Below are 18,802 nucleotides of genomic sequence, written 5' to 3'. Positions count from 1 at the left end.
GTGGGAAATGCATCTGAAATGTTTTCGAACTGTATCTGATCGCAAGCAACTTGTTCCAGCTTGGCGGTGTAAAACTCAATTGTGTTGGATTCAATTTATTCACCAGCACAACACAACTGAACTGACATGAAACATCATCCAAACATCCTTGCTTGTGTCGGTTTCATCGATGTAGGAACTGACTCTTGAAATCTTCGCACAATAACGTGAATAAAGCTGAAATATGCGCGAGTCACCCTTATAGTTTCAAGTTTTATTCGGCCGGGAAATCAACGAGAAATCGTGAAATACGAATGTTAACAACAAATTAACTTTCGCATTCTGCGCTTTGTCCTCGAAGAACCTAAACTAGGGGGCACCAATATTATTTTTCATTAAGGCCCGGATGGCAATGCTGGCGGTCGCGCGCCCGTAACGGTAAAGTGGGTTTAAAAGCTCACTATATTTTAAAATGTGTAAGGATCTTTTGTTTTAAATTTCATCAAATTTAGCTTGATTTAGAATTCGACAAATATTTTCGTTAATGGAGCTGAACAATTCACCACGCACCAACTAATTACCATTTTACAATTATTGCGAATATAAGCGAAGCGTCGTTAGTAAACATTATTTGTGTAAATCATTTGGGATTCTATAACAACAACAGTGTTTCAAAGATTCTTAAAATAAAAGAGTCGTATTTATGCCACTAGGGGAAATAGAAAGCTATATATTGTAACCGCTAGGTGGTGATAAAGAATACAACAATATTGGCAATTATTGGAAAGTTAGCTTTGATATAAACATTAATTTGATTGCATAGTGCTTTTAAAGGCTATATCTACTCAAATTATGGTTTAAATTGTATAAATTCAATAAATTCATTTTTTGCAATTTAGCTGTTCTTTTAGGTGTTATTAACATGTCTTATTTTAGATAATTTACAATGTTTTAAAACAATTAGGATTTTTTTTTACCTTTAAGTAACGAAATTAATAACTCGAAAAAAAAAATTAAATGGCGGTTTAAAAAATAAAACCAATGTAAGAGATAAAACATCTGATTCCTGGTAGGTTGTTTCGAATGACTGCTCAAGCATGACATTATGTTTTGGCGACGAGAAGGTTAAAAACATTGGCGCTGGTCTACAACTACAATCCTACCACAACGAAACACCATTTGGGTTAGCGTATGGGTTAGGGTGGGTCAAGTATTATTATTAAATAAAGAATATAATAAAACTTGACCCACCCACACCTAAATGCTAACCCGCATCCTAACTCAAATATTGTGCGTTGATTCTAGAACTGTGGTAGGATTCTAGACCAGGGCCCTCAGTTGTTTAAACATAATATTAAATCAAAGAGGAACTGATGTTGCAATGTTGGATACTTTACTGGCGTTGGCTGGTCTAATGTGTCAATCTGATTGATATCTTGTTTACCTGCTGAGGTGTTACACGATAAATTTTCGAGCTGCACACTTCTTTTCGGTCTAGAATCTTCCACATTTTTGCAGTAACAAAACGAGTTGTCACAATAAACTTGCAAGAAATGAATATGGGAGAATAAACGGCGCTTGTCTAGAATCCTACCACATTTATTTTAACAGTAACGAAACTAGTTTTTAAAGTTTAAACTGGAAGAAAAAGCATAAATATGTTGGAATTATTACAATAATAACACCTGATCCACCCGAACCCAAATAATGACCAGGAGACAGCTGACTCGATGAACCTTACGGTCTTTCGCTGTCTCCTGGGAATGTCAAATATTGCTAAACGTTTTGATTTCAACCATTTTTGTTGTTTTTCGATGTTCCAAATAAAATCATATTTAAATCTATCTAATGTTAGCATTATAAATCCCCAGGCGAAAATGTGATAGGATTCTAGACCAGCGCTGTATTGCTCATATATAGACCTTCTGTTTCGGTGGACTCAAAATTGACTAAATTAGTAGCTTGAAGCTGTCTGCCTTCTAGAAACGCAGTCTGCCTTCTAAGCAAAGGCTTGTTTATTTTCTGATGTTTTGGGACTCCAATATCAATGTTACCTCCACTGGTGTTTTCAAGAACATTACTTATATTTGGGCAATACACGTGGGCCAATGAAGCTGGTTAATGCAATTACACAAACCCACAAATCAAGTTTACCGCTGCTTTATTCAAATGAATCTGAAACACTTTTTTTTTCTGGGGCATTTCTGTTCTATAACGGTTTCTATAATATTTTGTATTTTTTAGGATCACCAACATTTAAGGGTTGTAACTTAACAATGTCTTGGTGGGAAGTATTTTGTGAACTTTTTGACGAACGAACAATCATTGAAACATCTGCATTTGCAATTAGCAGTTCATTGTCCGCCTTATTTTGTTTCCTGCATCGCAAATATGAAACAAAGGCACAAAAAGTTGAAGATGCTCCGTGGTTCGAACTTAACAATCAGTTTGTAGATGTTGTTCGAGAAGCTCCTTTTGCGTCACTGCCCTACGTTGCAATTAACGGAAAAGTTTCGACAACATCTGCCCCTTTACGCTCAGAAGTGAACAAAAACATGTTTGGTGTCTCTTGGAGAAAAACAATCACAGAACACAAGGATGTTTGGGGGAAGTACTCGCACACCTGGCAGAACGAGGAACGTGAAGTAAGTTCCATCGCTGAAAACATCCCCTTCGACATCCAAGGTTTTATAATGGACGGTCCATTCGTGCAAGTCGTCGATCCGATGCATTCAACGTGGTTTGAGGAATCTGTCGACGTTATCCACGAGGATTTTGTTCCGTCTTCAGCCACTGCGATGCAGAGCATTGTTGGATATGTGAGCGGGGAAAGGGTCAAAGGTTACACGCACACAGAGAAGATGCTGCGACTCGGAACGAAGTTGTGCGCAATCGGGGAAGTTGTTTACAAAGACGGCAACCTTGAGATCAGACCCCCGGCTTCACGCTTCGGCGAATACATAATCAGCAGCTTGACAAGAGCCGAGATCGTTTCAAAAATCCGATCTAGTTCAACGACGCTGAAGGTGATGGCGATACTAACAGGAGCCGCGTCGGTAACCGCTCTATACTTCATAATCCGTCGCATCGGTAAGCGCAAGTTGCAGCTGGCCGAGGAACGGAGGGCCGCGGATGAGTTGGCAGAGGTGCGTAACCAGCGAACTGTGCAATCTGCCCACCTGAACCGAGGTGAGAATAGCGAGGACGGGTTGTGTGTCGTTTGTTTGAACAATCCTCGCGAATGTGTGATCCTCGATTGCGGACATATTTGTGTTTGTGTTGATTGTCTTGAAGCACTTCCCACACCAAAGGAGTGTCCTGTTTGTAGGTCAAGGGTCGTACGAACTGTCCCACTCTTCCGAGCTTGATTATTTTTTTATTTTTTCTACAAAATTAAATATATACTGGATGTGTTTATTACATTTTTGTGCTTATGTTTTGCGCCAATAATTTTGCTTTTTTCAAACTTTTTTAAAGTAATAAACTGGATAAGTTCAGCAGTTTGTTAAATATTAGCCAAGTGCAAAACAGTGACTTAATTTATTTGTTATTTAATCTACTGTAATAATCATTCTGCCAATTTTGAAAATTTGAAGGAGCAAATTAAAATAAGTAACATTTAGTGACGCTTATTTTTTTTTTCACACTTAAACATGACAACAAATGTTGGCTGGAATTTATTGTCTAATGCTGAATTCATTTTTAATTATTGCTGAAAATAAAGACCACTTGTTTAAAATGCGTTATTGGGCTTGTATGCAAATTTAACATTTTAAAGCTTGTATGCAAATTCCTTAAAAAGATCCAGAGCTGTATCCATGTTTAATTACTCACTCAGTAATGCATTTAATTGTTATTTGGAATATTTGATGCAAGAAATATAATTTACCCAATGTTTGTAATTATACATTTTGAAGAGAATAAAATTTACTTTTTATACTTCAGTTTGTACTTAATATGGTTTATTACAAAGAAAAGTTATTTCTATGCAAGTATTTTTTAACATATGTTTAGTGATGGAAACAAAATGCATTTTATTTTGAAAATTTATTTAAATCTTCAAGTATTTGATTTCATTAACTTTACTTCGTGTTGTGAAGTTAAAAGAGAAATAAAAATATGCAACAAAAATGTTTGTACAAAATATTTCAGTTAACCGCTTGTCCAAGCTTTTCCAAATCCAAATAATGTATTGGGCTGTGAGCAATAGAATTTATAATAGACCTAAACGAAATTGTTGTTTACTGTAAATGGTAGTGTTCAACAATGTTGTGAAAATGTTAATTATTTTACCAGCAAGAAATATTTTCAGTTTCATAACAGAATGTTCTGCGGAATCCCCCAAACTGCAACAGGAATCACAGCAAGACACATACACCAGCTGGAGAAATAACAACGATTACAACAGGTTCGTATTTCATCAAATTTGACAAAACAAAAGGAAATACGAATCTATTAAAAAAAGAAACCAAACTTTTCCCTAGATTAAGTTCTTTACATCAAAACTAACTTCAGTAAGGAGTGAAACTCTCTTTCGGAAAAAGTAGCTATTTTAAGCAAACACTCCTTAAACGAGAAACTTACGATAAAGTAGGTCTAGGAAAACTAAAGAAACTTTTTGCGATTGTTTAAAAGAGTCCAACCTCTACAAGGCAGAATTTTAATTCTATGTTTATCAAATGATTGCGCAATAACGGAATGTAGTGTGTTATTTATAAGATTTAAGTGTTAAATGCTTGTCAAGGTAAACAACCTAAGGTCAAATGTATTCTGTTCAAGTACTTTGGTCAATTAAAACTTGTCGGCGAAACCTCGGTGACTATTTCCCGTGTTTGGAATTCATGTGGGCAGATAATTGCATTATTACAGAGATGCTTACAAACGTAAGGTTTCTGCGGAATCTAAACATCTCACTTGAACCAGATTCGAACTTTCAAATGAAACAGCGGCCACAAGACGAAAGAGTTTTAATTAGGGCGATGGAAATATCAAGAACTCAAGATTCCCGCCCTGAGGCTGTTGCTTTGGCCGCTCTTGGAATAAGTAAGGCAATTTGCGCGAAGCTCACAACAAACTAAATCTGCTTCTGCAAAGCTGATTAAAGCAAGTTATTGAGGTGAAGCCGTGTGGCTACGGTTGGCAAAATGTAGGTCCGACTAAAACGTTTAAAGTTACATAAGAAAGCGGTGAAACCAGAGTTAGGAAATTAAATAAAGTGTACAAGTTGTGTAGAAGCTATGTAAAGCCGATTAGGGAAAGTTGTATTTAAGAAATGAAATCTAGTCAAATTACTTTAAAATTAAATTAAAGGCAGAAATAAACATTTAGTTAATTAGAATTGGAAATACAAAAGTGTATAAAATTGCAAACATTTAGAACTTTGGATTGAAATGTAACCTAACACTTATTAGTGGCGTTGAATTTATTTTTATTTTAAAAATGTCATATAATATAATCATGTTTTACGGTGATTATTAAACAAAACTTGTTTCTCAGTAATTTCCAATAGGTTTCCAGAAAATCACTGCAATGTCTAAGTTGCTTTTTCTTGTTATTGCAGTTATTTGTGGCATCATTGGAACCTCAGGTAAGCTTCGGCCTAATAAAAATATTTGTTTCTTGTAAAAACATTTTTGTATTTTGATTTAATATTTTATATTTTCTTGCACTTTCTGCGATTTTTAAACCTGACAATGCCGAAAAGATGTTGCAAGGTCGACGAACCAAATTTTGGGATATTTTAAAAATAAAGATGCTTCCAGAGATTTAGTGACGTAACAATGTGGTCTGACGTCATCGAGCTTCTTCGGCAGTTCGCCCCGCTTTAAATCATTAAAAAATACTCCAATGATAAGGAATATATTTCGGCTAAAACTTGCCAGGACACCGTTCGACTTTATTTTTACTTTATTTCTGACTCATTTTTGCCTGAAGCGCCAAAATACGACGTAAATGTTTAAATATAAAGTTCTCTTTCACGTGAAGATATACGTTGGATTCATTAAATTGGACTATAAGGTAACCATAATCTTGAAGTATGTGTACATTTCAAAAATTCGGAAACTATTTACTAATTCTTATAATATTTATATAAAATCGATTTAGGAACTTTATACGAGTTAACTAACATTAGAACGACTTAGCGATTTTCTTCTTTATCCTAATTATGTAACTTAAGAGAGATTAAATTTTACACAACGTATTTTGGTTTGGTAAAAACGTCTGTTGGTTTCTGCCTCAAGCATTTTGACATTTACGAAAATGTCAAGGTTATTTCCATCATTTTATTTTTTGCAATAATCCGCATCAGCTTCTATAAACTGGTATAAGCCACGGTCAACTAAAAGATAACATCTGGCATCTTCAAATTCACAACATTTATGTTTCACTGGACAGCGCCACAGATTGTTGCGTTAATATAAAATTTCGTGATAAACTTGAGTGACTTTATAAATGTTCAACAAAAGAAAACTACCCGATTATTTAATCAAGAATTGCTTAAATTTAAATTTGTAAAAAACGTAGTTCATATTTGAATCCACAACATTGACGTCATCATTGTGCTCAAACAAAAAAATATATGAAATTGAAAGGCCTAAGGCTGTTTTCGCAGGTTATTTCGCTAAAATTTGCCTCAGCGTTGAACCTTCACTTTGTTATCCCAACATTTTTTGAAATAATACCTTTCGATGTAGAAATTATTTCGTTGGACAAAAAAATCAAGTGTAAAATTACTAAATTAATTTAGTATCGGATCGGCACCGATACCCCCCTAGTATCGGACGATAACCGATACTACCACTTGGTATCGGGTATCGGTTGTAATCCGATATTATCGGTCATTGCTGTAGAAATCAAGTGAAATAAATCAGGTTATCTCGAGCAGCGACAACAAATGCGGGTTTCTCGATACGTTACTGGACGACATATAATAATAGATTTATCTAAGTCAAGGTTCTTAAACTTTCTTGGGGGTTACGTGAAATAGTTAGTCCATGAAAGCCTCATTGAAATCTCAATGTATAATTTGGTAAATGAAATATTTTTTAATATTTTAACTGAATAAACGGTTTGCCCTCGCTTAAATATCAAAAAGATTTCAGACTTATTTACTCATTCGTTGGATCGAAAACATCAGGTTTTTAACTCAATACTTGCTTCATGACTTAATCCTAAAATTTTTCTTGCAAACGAAAGTGGTTAAAATGGTTCTGCACAAAATTATTCAACTCTCAGATGTTGTGAGCATTTACAAGCTTTCCTAAAAGCAAAACACGCTCTAATGACTTGCCTTATATGCTTTCCTTTTTGGCCTTTTTGGCAGCTTTTCCTTTTTGGCATTTTTAAAATGCGTGATATTAAAATTTTGTAGGACAAATTTCAATACCCAAGCACTTAAGGTTTGCATGTTTTTGATTGTGCAAGCAAGTTTTAGTTACTCAGCAATGAATCAGCTTCGAGGAAAGTTAAATCCCTTCAAAACCACAACCTCGTTTGAATGAAGTTGGTGGCAAAGTTAAGATGTGAGACAAAATTTGTCAACCTGTGTGCTGCTTATAACATGCAAGTTGGTTTGTTTTAAGACAGGCTATTGCGTGTCTGTCTTGCTGTTGCCGAATAATGACCTGAAGCAGTGGTTTCCAAGCTAACTTTGGAATTATGCATTACTCTCCTAATAAATTCAGCTGGAACAGTTTTTCTATATCCACGATGTGTATAATTTGCGGAAAAAAACTTTTGGAGTCGCACTGGCCAACGACAACGTCACACATTGTAGTACACAACATTACTTCAGAGGGTTTATTACCAGGGGCGCCCGCAGAAAATTTTCCAGGGGGGGGGCAATCAGGGGAAAATCAAAAAGGGGGATCCTGAATTTTCAACTTAGGGAATTCCCCTATTCTTCGTCTGACTTAATGAATAATGACGTCATAAAACAGTGACAGTATGACGTATAAAACAGTGACCGTATGACGTCATAGAATGGTGATTGCAAGACGTGATAAAAACTAATCAGAAACAGCCAAATACGTCCAGAAAAAGCGATCACGTGCGTCGTGAACAATCCTGTCAGGCGCCAGCTGCGAAACACGGCAACTTCAGGCAAAAAAAACAACAAATTTTAGAATACACACTTGCTAATCAGTCAACCTAAACAAATAACGAAAAAGAACAACTTCCAGCGTTTACGGTCGACCAAACAAAAGACGAAAAACGGCGTTTTGCACTCGATTTTGGTTTCGCATTAGATTAAGACGCGTTACCCAATTACTTAAAAAGCACGCTGTTTCGAACAGTTTGTTAAACCATGACAAAAACGATAATATCACTTACAAAAAGGGGGGTAATAACTCCCGCCCCCTGGATACGCCCTTGGGGGCAATGGATAATGTATAATATTTTTAACTTCCATATACATATTACACTTATAAATAATACTAATAATCGCATTTTGAAATTCCAGGGGGTGCAAGTGCCCCCCCCCCCTTGCTCCCGTGCGGGCGCCCATGGTTATTACCGAAATCAGTCAGCCTAGTTAGATTTTGAAGCCTGGCTTTGTTTGCACAAAATCCTGACCAGGCTTAAAGGCATCGTAAGTAATAATAGGCTCAGATAGACATTTTTTAATCGGGGAAGGAGAAAGTATCGCTATTTTAAATGTTTTTTTTATTTTTTTAATGATTATTCAGATTTCTCGTCAATTCCTTGTTGTTGTTTTGGATTTATTGTAATTTTTTGTTGTTTCTAATTTCGTGTAAATCATTGTTGTTTTATTTTTTTGTAAATTCTTGTTTTTTTAGATTCTTGCCGGGATCTTTCACCTCCTGAAACCTGCCGAAAGGCACATCCACTTTGGTGCAGGTTTTTCCTTCGCACAAAGTGCGCTAAATCGTGCGGATATTGCAAAAACAACCCAACCACAAAACCAACGACACCACGTGAGTGTCATTTAGTAATTCTACATTTTGTCGAACTCTGCTGATCACATGAAATTTCAACTGCAAATCACCATGTAGCTACAAAAAAAAAGACATAAAAAATTTAAAAAAATATTTTTTTAATCGGTAACGCACATTTTTTGCCCAATTATTATTATTTTGCTTCCGCTGTGTTCCACTTTATTTCAATTTGTCCAACACTCAAGGCGTTAACCACATAAACAAATAAAATCCAAACTTTGCGCCTAATGCAAAACTTATATTTTGACAGGCTTAACATTTAGCAAAGTTAAAATTCTACATAAATCGATAAAATCTACTCGCTGTTACGTCACAATGATACTTAATACCCACCTTAATGACGTAACACTCATATTTGCTACGACGATTATTTCGCCAATTTGTATTTCTACATCAAAACTTTCGCCCCTGATTTCAGCTCCGTTGACCTGGAACACGTGGTCTCCATGTTCAAGGTCATGTGGCGGCGGTACAAGGTTAAGGGTGATGAGGTGCCCTTTAAACGACATCAATCGGTGTGACAAGTTCTACGAGGACTGCCAACCTTTGCCTTGTCCCAAGGGTGAGTTGTACGTCATTCGTGATGACTTCATGGGACCCCTAAAACTAGTTGGCGGACCACAGTTCAAGAACCCCTTCCTTACAATACACACTTGTATGATCAGTTAATGTGTATCTTCCTTACGCAGTGGTCTGCAGCAACCAGCAAGTCCACCGTTACAACGACACTTCACAATGTTGCACCCATAGACCCGAGCACGATTGTAGGGCCACCGTTCCTGTGGCCGGGAGGGTCCTGGGGGGAACCACCGCACCCGAGGGCCAGTGGCCATCCATGGTGAGTGAACCCGTGTGAATACAACGTACTACACCCCTGTTTAAATCGTATACAGTAGTGTTTTAAAGCAAATTTGTGAGCAGACGCGGGTGAAAGAGTTTTGTTTGAGGGTCCATAATTTTTTTTCTAAAATGACGTCACAAAGTTGCGTAATAACGTGACGTCACAACAAAATTTTATAGCTTTTATAAGGTTAAAGCAGCCTGAAGTTTGCTCTAAGCCAGAGGTCAACAAACCTTGTTTCACTTAGGGCCGGACCACTGTAAGGCCTGGTAATCACATGTCGGATATAACATTTTTAATCAACTTTATTACCTTTATTATCGTTAAACGAATTAAATGTAAATGATTATGCAACAAAACTGTAGTGAGCTTTAATAAACTGCTGGTCAACTCAAACTTCCACCAAAATTTATTTTGGAATTGCATGGAGAATCGTCGCTCTTCCAACTGAGCTTCACAGACTAATGCTGCTGCGTGCTGTTCGTACATATAACCCCATTTAAAGGATAAAAAAATCCGTACTTAGCAACTGAAACGTTTACCTTCTCCATCCAGGTTCGTCTCGAGATTCAACAGAAGACTCCAGGTGTAAGAACTCTGTGTGGAGGAAACTTGTTGAGCAAGGATTGGGCGGTGACTGCTGGACATTGCCTGGAGTAAGCCGATCATGCTTGCTTGTTTATCGACGCTAGGGCTGCGTTGTCGTATAGTAAATTCAACATTCAGTTTGGCTAAATAAAAAAATTGAATGCCAACGTAATCGTTTTGATGTCTTGCACAAATATGCGAATAAAAAAAGAAAATATATAGATTTGGGACATGGCCGCATGAAAAAGACATATTTTTACCGGAACGGTGAGCTAGCAATATTTTTGTTGATAGCGCCGTTGGAATCATCTCGACTAACTTTACTACCAGTGCAAATTATAACCGCGTGATCAATCTACCAAATTTGTAGTTTCACCGGTGCATATGCTGTACATATTTCAGTCGATACTGTGGTAAGTATAGGCTAGGGCCTATATCGAGCTTCTACTAGTTGCATGACTACAGTTTAACAAACTCAACTAGCTGAACGAATTTTCCCCGCAGAGGTTTCACTAGCGACAAGGTCACAGCTTACGTTGGATGGGGAACAGTGGCTCAAACGCGACACCTGGTGGACAAGATAATCTTCCACCCCGAGTATAAATTCCCTGGAATCGACATTGTTCTTATAAAGGTGGGATGTTGTCATGGAATCTAATGCTGATTAATTAAAAAGCAATTTATTTACAAAGTTTTCTTCGTGCTTTTTTGCTTGGTCACTTTGCATTCCTTCTAGGACTGGTTCCCTAACTTTTTTCAATGCGACACCAATGTGAGTTTTGTGAATGTTACGTGATACAAAACAAAATTGACATGTGAACTTATATGTGATTCCCACCCGACCATAAGTAGCTTGTGGTGGAAACAGCATTATTAACAATGAACTAGCTGAAGCTATTCTTGGGTTCCACACATAATGCTTGTTGTGTTCAGTTCGTCAAGTCGGCGAAGTTCCACAACGATTTCGTGTCGCCGATTTGCTTGCCACAAGGAGAACAGACAGCTGACGACAAGAAGTGTTATGTGGCCGGCTGGGGAGGTAAGGGCAGTGAGGCTCAAAATACACAATTTATCACGAGCAGTTATGCTTAAAAGTACAATTTGTGGGGAAATATACTACAGTAAATAAATAGGACGTCGAAACGTCTGGACAAACGTCAAATGAGCTTGCACTACGTTGCCATGTGCAACTTTATTTGACAGGTGGAATAAAATTGGGTATAAAATGGACTAAAGCAGCTATAGCCTATTCATAAAACCCCATACAGCTTAGAATGTTACTTATAGTGGATAAAGGTGAACTTATCTCATGTTTCAAACTCTTAGAAACTTTTTCGTATATAACCCATTATCTTACTATAAAACTATAGAGGACCTCTGTACCTCGACGTTTGGTTAAACTACTGATCTATAGGTGTGAAATGTATTACCAGGGGGTTGTGGCGATTTCCATCTTTAACATAACTCTGGAATCGGAATATGCGCAGGAACAACGCCCTGAATTGTTTGCGGTTGATTTGAAACTAATTTGCTGTTTTTGTCTGACGTTTTAATTGGACACCTGATGCTTTGGATAAAATTTATCGCGATCCGAACCAAATCATTTGCTTTACGTTACAAAGTTTAGCCTTAGTTTTTACCAACTATGTTTTAAGAAATTTAGATATTAATTTCGCATATTCCGCGTTAGATCGCACGTCATAGCTAAAATATTTTATTAATTTGGTATCGAATCGGCAGCGATACAGCCCTAATATCGGACGAGAACCGATACTTCCATGGCATTGGGTTTGTCGACCACTTGATGAGGCACTATGGTTGGGAACCAGTGTCCTATATCAAAATATTTCTTCTGATCTGAGCGTTTGTTATAACTTAAGGATGACTTAATACAGAGCACAACGATCTTCATCAATTTTCATCGATTCCTCAAACATTATAAAAACACAGGTTGTGCGAGCCACGGTATTATTTTTGTTTTCTAAAAGAAAGACATTAAATGTTACAATTTAAAGGGTTCCTTTCCAAGCTCTACAGCAGTGGTCCCCCCTCGAGCCACACTAGTGTGCAGCGGCACACAGTTTGGGAATCACTGCTCTTCAGTTGAACCATTCCCTTCATTTTACCGCTCTGCAAACCGGCCCCGTTTCGATATTATCCATAAATAAACCAACTTCTCCTTGTAGTCAACCAAACAATAGGTGGAGGTCCAACTCCCAAACTTCAGCAAGCCCTTCTGAGGAAGCTTCCGTTTGGAGTTTGTGGGAGCGCGTATGCTGGGAGGAACTTCATCGCCGACATCAGTGAAAGTAGGACAATCTGCGCTGGCAGGATTGCTGGAGGACTCGACACTTGCTTCGTAAGAACAAATATGTTTATGCCGTTGAGAGAACCATTAAAAACATTCCAGCTTTATACCGATATTATTAAACCAGATACAGAAGCCACAAAAAGTTTTACAAAAAAAGTATAAGACACATTGTATTATATCCCGCTTTATGGATCTGTTTGTCCACCTTAATACATGGTTGTTGCCTTTAAAAAAAATTAGTTCATCTTAAAATGAATTCCTTTCTACCAAATCTAGAAAAATGCACTTCTTCTACCGACAACGTATAATAAGTGCATTTTTCTAGATTTTTTTAGCTGCTAATCTTTTTTTAGCTACGGTACTGATTTTTTTAGTTAAAAAAAACCTAACAGTTGAAATCATAATGAGTTCCCCACGTGTTTTACCCCAGGGTGACAGTGGCGGACCACTGGTGTGCCAGCGTTGTTCCTCTTGTTCCTGGTACCTCGCTGGGGTCATTTCGTTCGGCACCAGGCGATGTGGCCTGCCGGGGTTCCCGGCCTTGTACGTCAACCTTGTCCAGTTTGAGTCTTGGATTTCAAAGAACGTACCTGGACTTAAAGGAGGGAAACGAACTTGCGCCTGAAGCAATATTTGCAACCAATCGTACACTTTCAATAAATTCCATATTTACTGCTGTTTGTTTGCTCTTGTTATAGTTTTTAATCAACTTTTAGTAAAATATTGAACTATATGTAACAAGTTAGAAAATCCTTGTAGTTTAGCCTAATACAAAAGATTAATAACGACCAAATAACTTCAATTTCAAATGCCAACGGCATAAAATATGTTACTTTCCGCTCATTGGATATAAACCTGTAAAACAGAAAGCGCGGGAAAAAGTTTTAGCGTCTGAACAAAAATTTTATGAAAATTATTATTTAAATTTGTTAGTACTAAAAAGTTTACCACCTTCGCTGTTTTAAATGTATTTAACGATTTAACCTCACAATAGCGTACGAATATTGTTCCAATTTTCCTAATAATTTGAGGAACCTTACAATAAAAATAAGGATAAACATCACGATCACAACATTAATACAATGGAAAATGAACGGAAATACATCAGAAGACTAATAATATGGAGTGAAGTTATTGAGATTGGTTTACTTAATTCACATTGTTTCATCCCCATAATTTTGAGGGTATGAAACTTAATCTTTTCATTTAAACCCCTAAAACTAGTTCTTGGACCCCGACTGCGTTCCTTATTTTGTAGCCGACAAAGATTCGCACATATCACTTGTTTTTCCGAAACTTTATGCCAAAATTTACAATATATACGCTATAGAAATTTGTCAGCGTAAATTTATTAGGCATGTTCAACGCCAAATAAAGTCACTGCCATACTTTTAAACTTTTGAACTAGTATTTTTTCGTGCTGAGGTACTGGAATGCAATTAGGCTTGGACCAAAGTTTCATTTTTTTGTGGAAAGTTTGACTATCCAAACAGCATATCAGATACAATCAACATTTTATAGCAATTTTTTTTTAGATCTCGAGCGCGACATTTTCAGGTGTGCAATTGAGGTCTATGCACACCTGTAGATATGAAATGTTTTTTCCTAAATTTAGGTGTGCACACATTGCTGTAAAGTGTAAACAATCTTGTGTGTGTTCCTGCCACAGATTGCAGACTGGCGCTATTCATACATTCTGTTTTCTGCATAAAAATCTTAAAAACTAAGACACAATACAGGACTTTGAAATATATCTAATGTTGAATTAATTTTGAAGTATTTGCTCCATTGAATTTTAAAAATATCGAACTATGTTTTTCAGACATTAGTATATATTTAATCAAAACGACCAGCGATGTACAGACATCGTCATTACAGCGTTCCCCACCCATCAGGGGAGCCGACATACAAAAGTCGTGATGCTCCGGTTGGAAGGTCGACCAAGATCTCAGCAAGAAGGTCCTCGGAAAAACCTCTGCAGAAAAAACTTCCAGCGAAAAAACTTCCAGCAAAAAAACCTCCCCTTAAAAAAAAGTCTTCTGTGACTTTTACACCTCCCCCAATTATAAAAGGTGACTGAAGCAGTTGTAGCGTCAAATTTTTATTATATTTTTAAGATTCAAATATTTCATGCAAAAGCAATAAAAGCACCAAGTTTTTTATGACAATGTTAAACATGTTTATAAAAATTCAAAAAAGCTTTTTTATTGGGGTTTTCTTCTACAAGGCTAGGTTATCTATTTTAATGTAATAAGACCTGAATATAACTTTTAACATTTTGAGTGATTACATTAATTGGATTGTTGGTAAAATAAGGTTTTATTGAAATGTATTTCGGTAAACTATGATTTGTTAAAGTTTACACCAGATGCCTTATGATGATTTAGGATTATAACAAGCAGGGCCAGGTTTGAAAATAACAGAACACACATTGTGTACATAAATTTCAATTGTCAAAGTTTACTATAAATTGTCAAAAATTAAATTCTTTATAATTAAAAGTAAAAAGATTTAAAAAAGATGTTATAGTTGTTGGTTGGGCTGTTTTGCAAACCATTTGGAGGTAGTGAGTGCCCCCTTTTTTCAAATAAAGGTTGGTCAATTAATTCGAAAAATGTGTTTATTTTACATTGAATCATAAAAGTTGTTTGTAATTACTTCACCGATCTGGCAAATGTATGTATTTCATGTATTTACACTTTACCATTATTTTACATTTAGATAGGAACCCATGGCTTGATAACATCCAGAAGTTCTTGGTAACAAATCCTTACGTTAAACCAGCGATCGCTCTCTTTGTATTCCTGTTGTTTGTGGGGATTTTGATTGGAATGCTATTGTATTGTAAGTTCAACTTTGTTTTTACACTAGTTCTTACTTTGTTGGTAATAATCAAGTGTGTGATTTTTTTGTGATGAAAGTGTCATTGTATGGCATTTAAATTTGAAAAGACTTCCATTTCGATGTTTTTTCTTTTAATTCAAACTTCATTTATTGATTTTAATGAGTAAATTTAAAATAAAATACTAATATTCTTGTTTTATAGGGCCAAATATATATTTTTTGTTAATTTTAGGTTGAATTATGCCTGTTTTTTGTAAAACAGCCATATTATTTAACTATTTCTTTACAAGAATCTTTCTGTTTACATTTCTGTGGAAGATTCCTTGCTAAAAAGTTTTTCACCTTAAATTCAATGTAGTTACAAAATATTTTATTGAAAAATTCACCAAACATCTTCTCACTTTTTACTTTTTGTTCAGTTCTTCTTCCCGGAGATCCAGAACCTGTCACTTGCAACTTGGGGGAAAACCCTGACCACCACCAAATATTGAAATGTGAAAGTAAGAAATTATTCTTTGTGTTTAGTTAGCCAGCGAAACTGGGATAGAAATAGTTTATATTATTTTGTACTTTTCGTTGAAGTATAAATTTTTTTGCTTGATAAACATTTTCACATATTTCTGATAAAGCCGTAATAAGAATGTCAAAGCCCTTACAGAAGTAGGTATTATAGATGATACATGCTCCCTACTTCTGTATGGGCTTTGATATTCTGATAAAGCCATTTTTTCATTTTAAGGTTTTTTATTCGGTCAATGAAAGTTAACAAGTAAATACAAAAGGTGTTTGACATCATAGTTGTTCATGACACAAAACAAAGTCTATGAGAAAAACTCCCGCTATTTATTTGTCGTGCTAGCGTTTTAACAAAATTTAACAAAACTGTTTACGTTATCCGAGTCGGATGTTCGGTAAATATAAACGCCATATATTCTATATAAATTTTTTCAGTACATTGTACGGTTTAACATGTTATTAGTACAACTTTTAAATTGGTAAAACATTTACATTTTTATTCATTAGAATAAATTATTGCAATAAATTTTGATACAATGATCAAAACAAAACTAGAAACATTGGTAATCATGTTACAAATCTAAAAAGCTTTTGTGTTTAAGAATTGCTTAACGGGATTACTTGCTCGTTTGACACGACCAAGTGTTCTTCCGGTTGTGATCTTGGTTTTGTGAGAAACGATTACGGTTGTGTTGCGAGTTGCGATTGCGCAAACAAGGGAACACTGCAGGGCGACGTCGCATTTTCACCGATCAACATACAATCAATTTTAGCGGTCAGTGTTTCAGTTTAAAGAGTGGGTTTTGTTAAAATTGAAACTATACACTACTCCCATTCTATTACTTTTTTAACATTTATTTAAGCGAGCAGACATTATAACTATTATAGGCTTTTTTAAATATGTTTAAACATAACTTTTTTTGTATATTAAAATAAAATATTGCAATAAGGTTCTAAACAATAAACTAATAAAAACAACATTAGGTATGTTTTATAAGCAGTCCAAAAAACGCTCAAAATCTATTAAAAAACAATTTGTTAAACACAATTCAAGGTATTCAACAAAATAACTGGTATTTTTAACTTGACTAAAATAGACAAAATAATTCCAATCATATATAGGCCACTGATGTGCTGTATATTATATTTTGTGAATAACCAGGTTTACAACACGGAGGAGGACAGTTCGTTGATCTTAGGAGGTCACTCTTTGTTGAAGAACACCTGGGACTTCCCCAAGATGGCAGGACGAACCAGAATACCTTACATTATCTCCAACCTATTCGGTTAATACTGGTTTGTTTTTTTTGCTTTTCAAACTTTTGCTTTGTTGTAATAATAGCATCATTATAATTGATAAGAAGAAAGAATGTGCTTCAGTTAATATAAATTTTTCATTTAATTTATTCAAAAAAAATATTGTTTAGACTTCTTACACTTTTTTCACAAGATGGAACATCTGTCCCTAATCCTGTGTATAATGTGTCTATGTTTTATGCAGAGGAAGATGTTTCGCCTCTCGTAGATTCAGCGATTGAAATGTTCTCGCAGAAAACCTGCGTTGATTTCGTTCCTCGATTGAGCCACCAGGATTACCTCGAGTTTACTCCTGTAGGCAGAGGTTGTAGGTAATTTCACATCTTCACTTGTAGCTTTAAGCTTTAGCGAGTAGTGAATTGTTACCCCGGGGTTGCCACAAGTTGACCATAGGCATTTATACTGCTTTGTTTCTAAATTATATTTAAAAAAAAATGGGCGAATTTAATTTTAGGTCTTTGAAATTCACAAATCTTTAAGAGGTCTTTAAATAATTTCCCAAAGTTTAAACTTCCTGAATTAGCCAATTGCATTCATTTTCATGGCTGTATGACTTCACAACGTGTTTTATTTTCAGTGTCCAGTAGTTTTTTTATAGCTAGATAAACTAAATGAGGTATCAACAGATTGTTTAACATTCCAAATAGCTCTCAGCACCCTGAGATTTAAAAATATCTCCCCTGAGAGCTACCTAATTAATGGCATTTAGCAATCTAGTGTATATCGAAAAAACTTGGTTATCCGTATCGGGCATCTGTTGTCAAAAACATAAAAAGTTGTTTATCTGAATCCGTCAAAAAAGTTTTATTTGTCCACCTTTAGTAAGTTATCCATCTTTGGTTTTTCAGTTTGGTCACAAATTTAAATGACATTTTTCTGCTAAACCTTAAAAACAAAACGAATAATCCTAAAATTAAATTGTAGTTCAAAAATGCAAGTAACAGTTGTTTAAATGTTGGTTTGACTTTGCATTTTTCATTTAGTTTTTATCAATACGGTTCATTTTTAAAGTCATGAAACGACTATAGCCAATAACGTCATTGCTATGCTCAAATAAGCAAGATTAATTGAGTTAATAATGGTAATTGTTTCGGGTTTTTAAACTTTTTGCATTTTCCTATTGTATGTTTTTGTTCAGGTCTTATGTTGGAAAGCAGGGGGGTCAACAAGCGGTGGTTTTGGGGGACGGGTGCCGGCACATAGGGGCCGTCCTGCACCAACTCATGCATGCAATCGGCTTCTGGCACGAAGAGTCGAGACCAGACCGTGACGATTTCGTCAGCATTAAGCTGAAGAATGTTGCACCTGGTGGGTTGGTAGTTGGAAGCTTATAATATTTTAGACAAAATACGCAAGGTTTCCCAGGTGAAATGAGGCGTTAAAGCTTTGAAACTTATCCTCACAATTCAAACTGTGACCTTATTTAACAAAATGCAAGAATATATC

The 18,802-nt window shown here is 35.8% G+C and overlaps 2 protein-coding genes across 2 annotated transcripts; both read left to right on the top strand.

Annotated features, from left to right (window-relative positions):
• Nucleotides 1–2,228: 2,228 nt before the first annotated feature.
• LOC146170508 (mitochondrial ubiquitin ligase activator of nfkb 1-A-like) lies at nucleotides 2,229–3,919 on the top strand. Its single transcript, XM_083389223.1, has one exon. The coding sequence runs from the start codon at nucleotides 2,256–2,258 to the stop codon at nucleotides 3,345–3,347; it is 1,092 nt and encodes a 363-aa protein (XP_083245349.1). The 5' UTR covers nucleotides 2,229–2,255; the 3' UTR covers nucleotides 3,348–3,919.
• A 1,545-nt stretch (nucleotides 3,920–5,464) lies between these two features.
• Nucleotides 5,465–13,330, top strand: LOC146170507 (kallikrein 1-related peptidase b22-like). The gene is made up of 9 exons (XM_083389384.1): nucleotides 5,465–5,566; nucleotides 8,781–8,918; nucleotides 9,358–9,501; nucleotides 9,629–9,777; nucleotides 10,336–10,436; nucleotides 10,873–11,002; nucleotides 11,302–11,407; nucleotides 12,555–12,727; nucleotides 13,110–13,330. Exons 1-9 carry the CDS (start codon nucleotides 5,509–5,511, stop codon nucleotides 13,302–13,304), a joined length of 1,194 nt encoding a protein of 397 aa, XP_083245510.1. The 5' UTR covers nucleotides 5,465–5,508; the 3' UTR covers nucleotides 13,305–13,330.
• Nucleotides 13,331–18,802: the final 5,472 nt, after the last annotated feature.

Source organism: Ascidiella aspersa, chromosome 1, assembly GCF_963924565.1.
Source record: "Ascidiella aspersa chromosome 1, kaAscAspe10.2, whole genome shotgun sequence".
Taxonomy (NCBI): domain Eukaryota; kingdom Metazoa; phylum Chordata; class Ascidiacea; order Phlebobranchia; family Ascidiidae; genus Ascidiella; species Ascidiella aspersa.
Note: the sequence above shows the minus strand (reverse complement) of the source record. Positions and strands in the feature narration are given on the sequence as shown.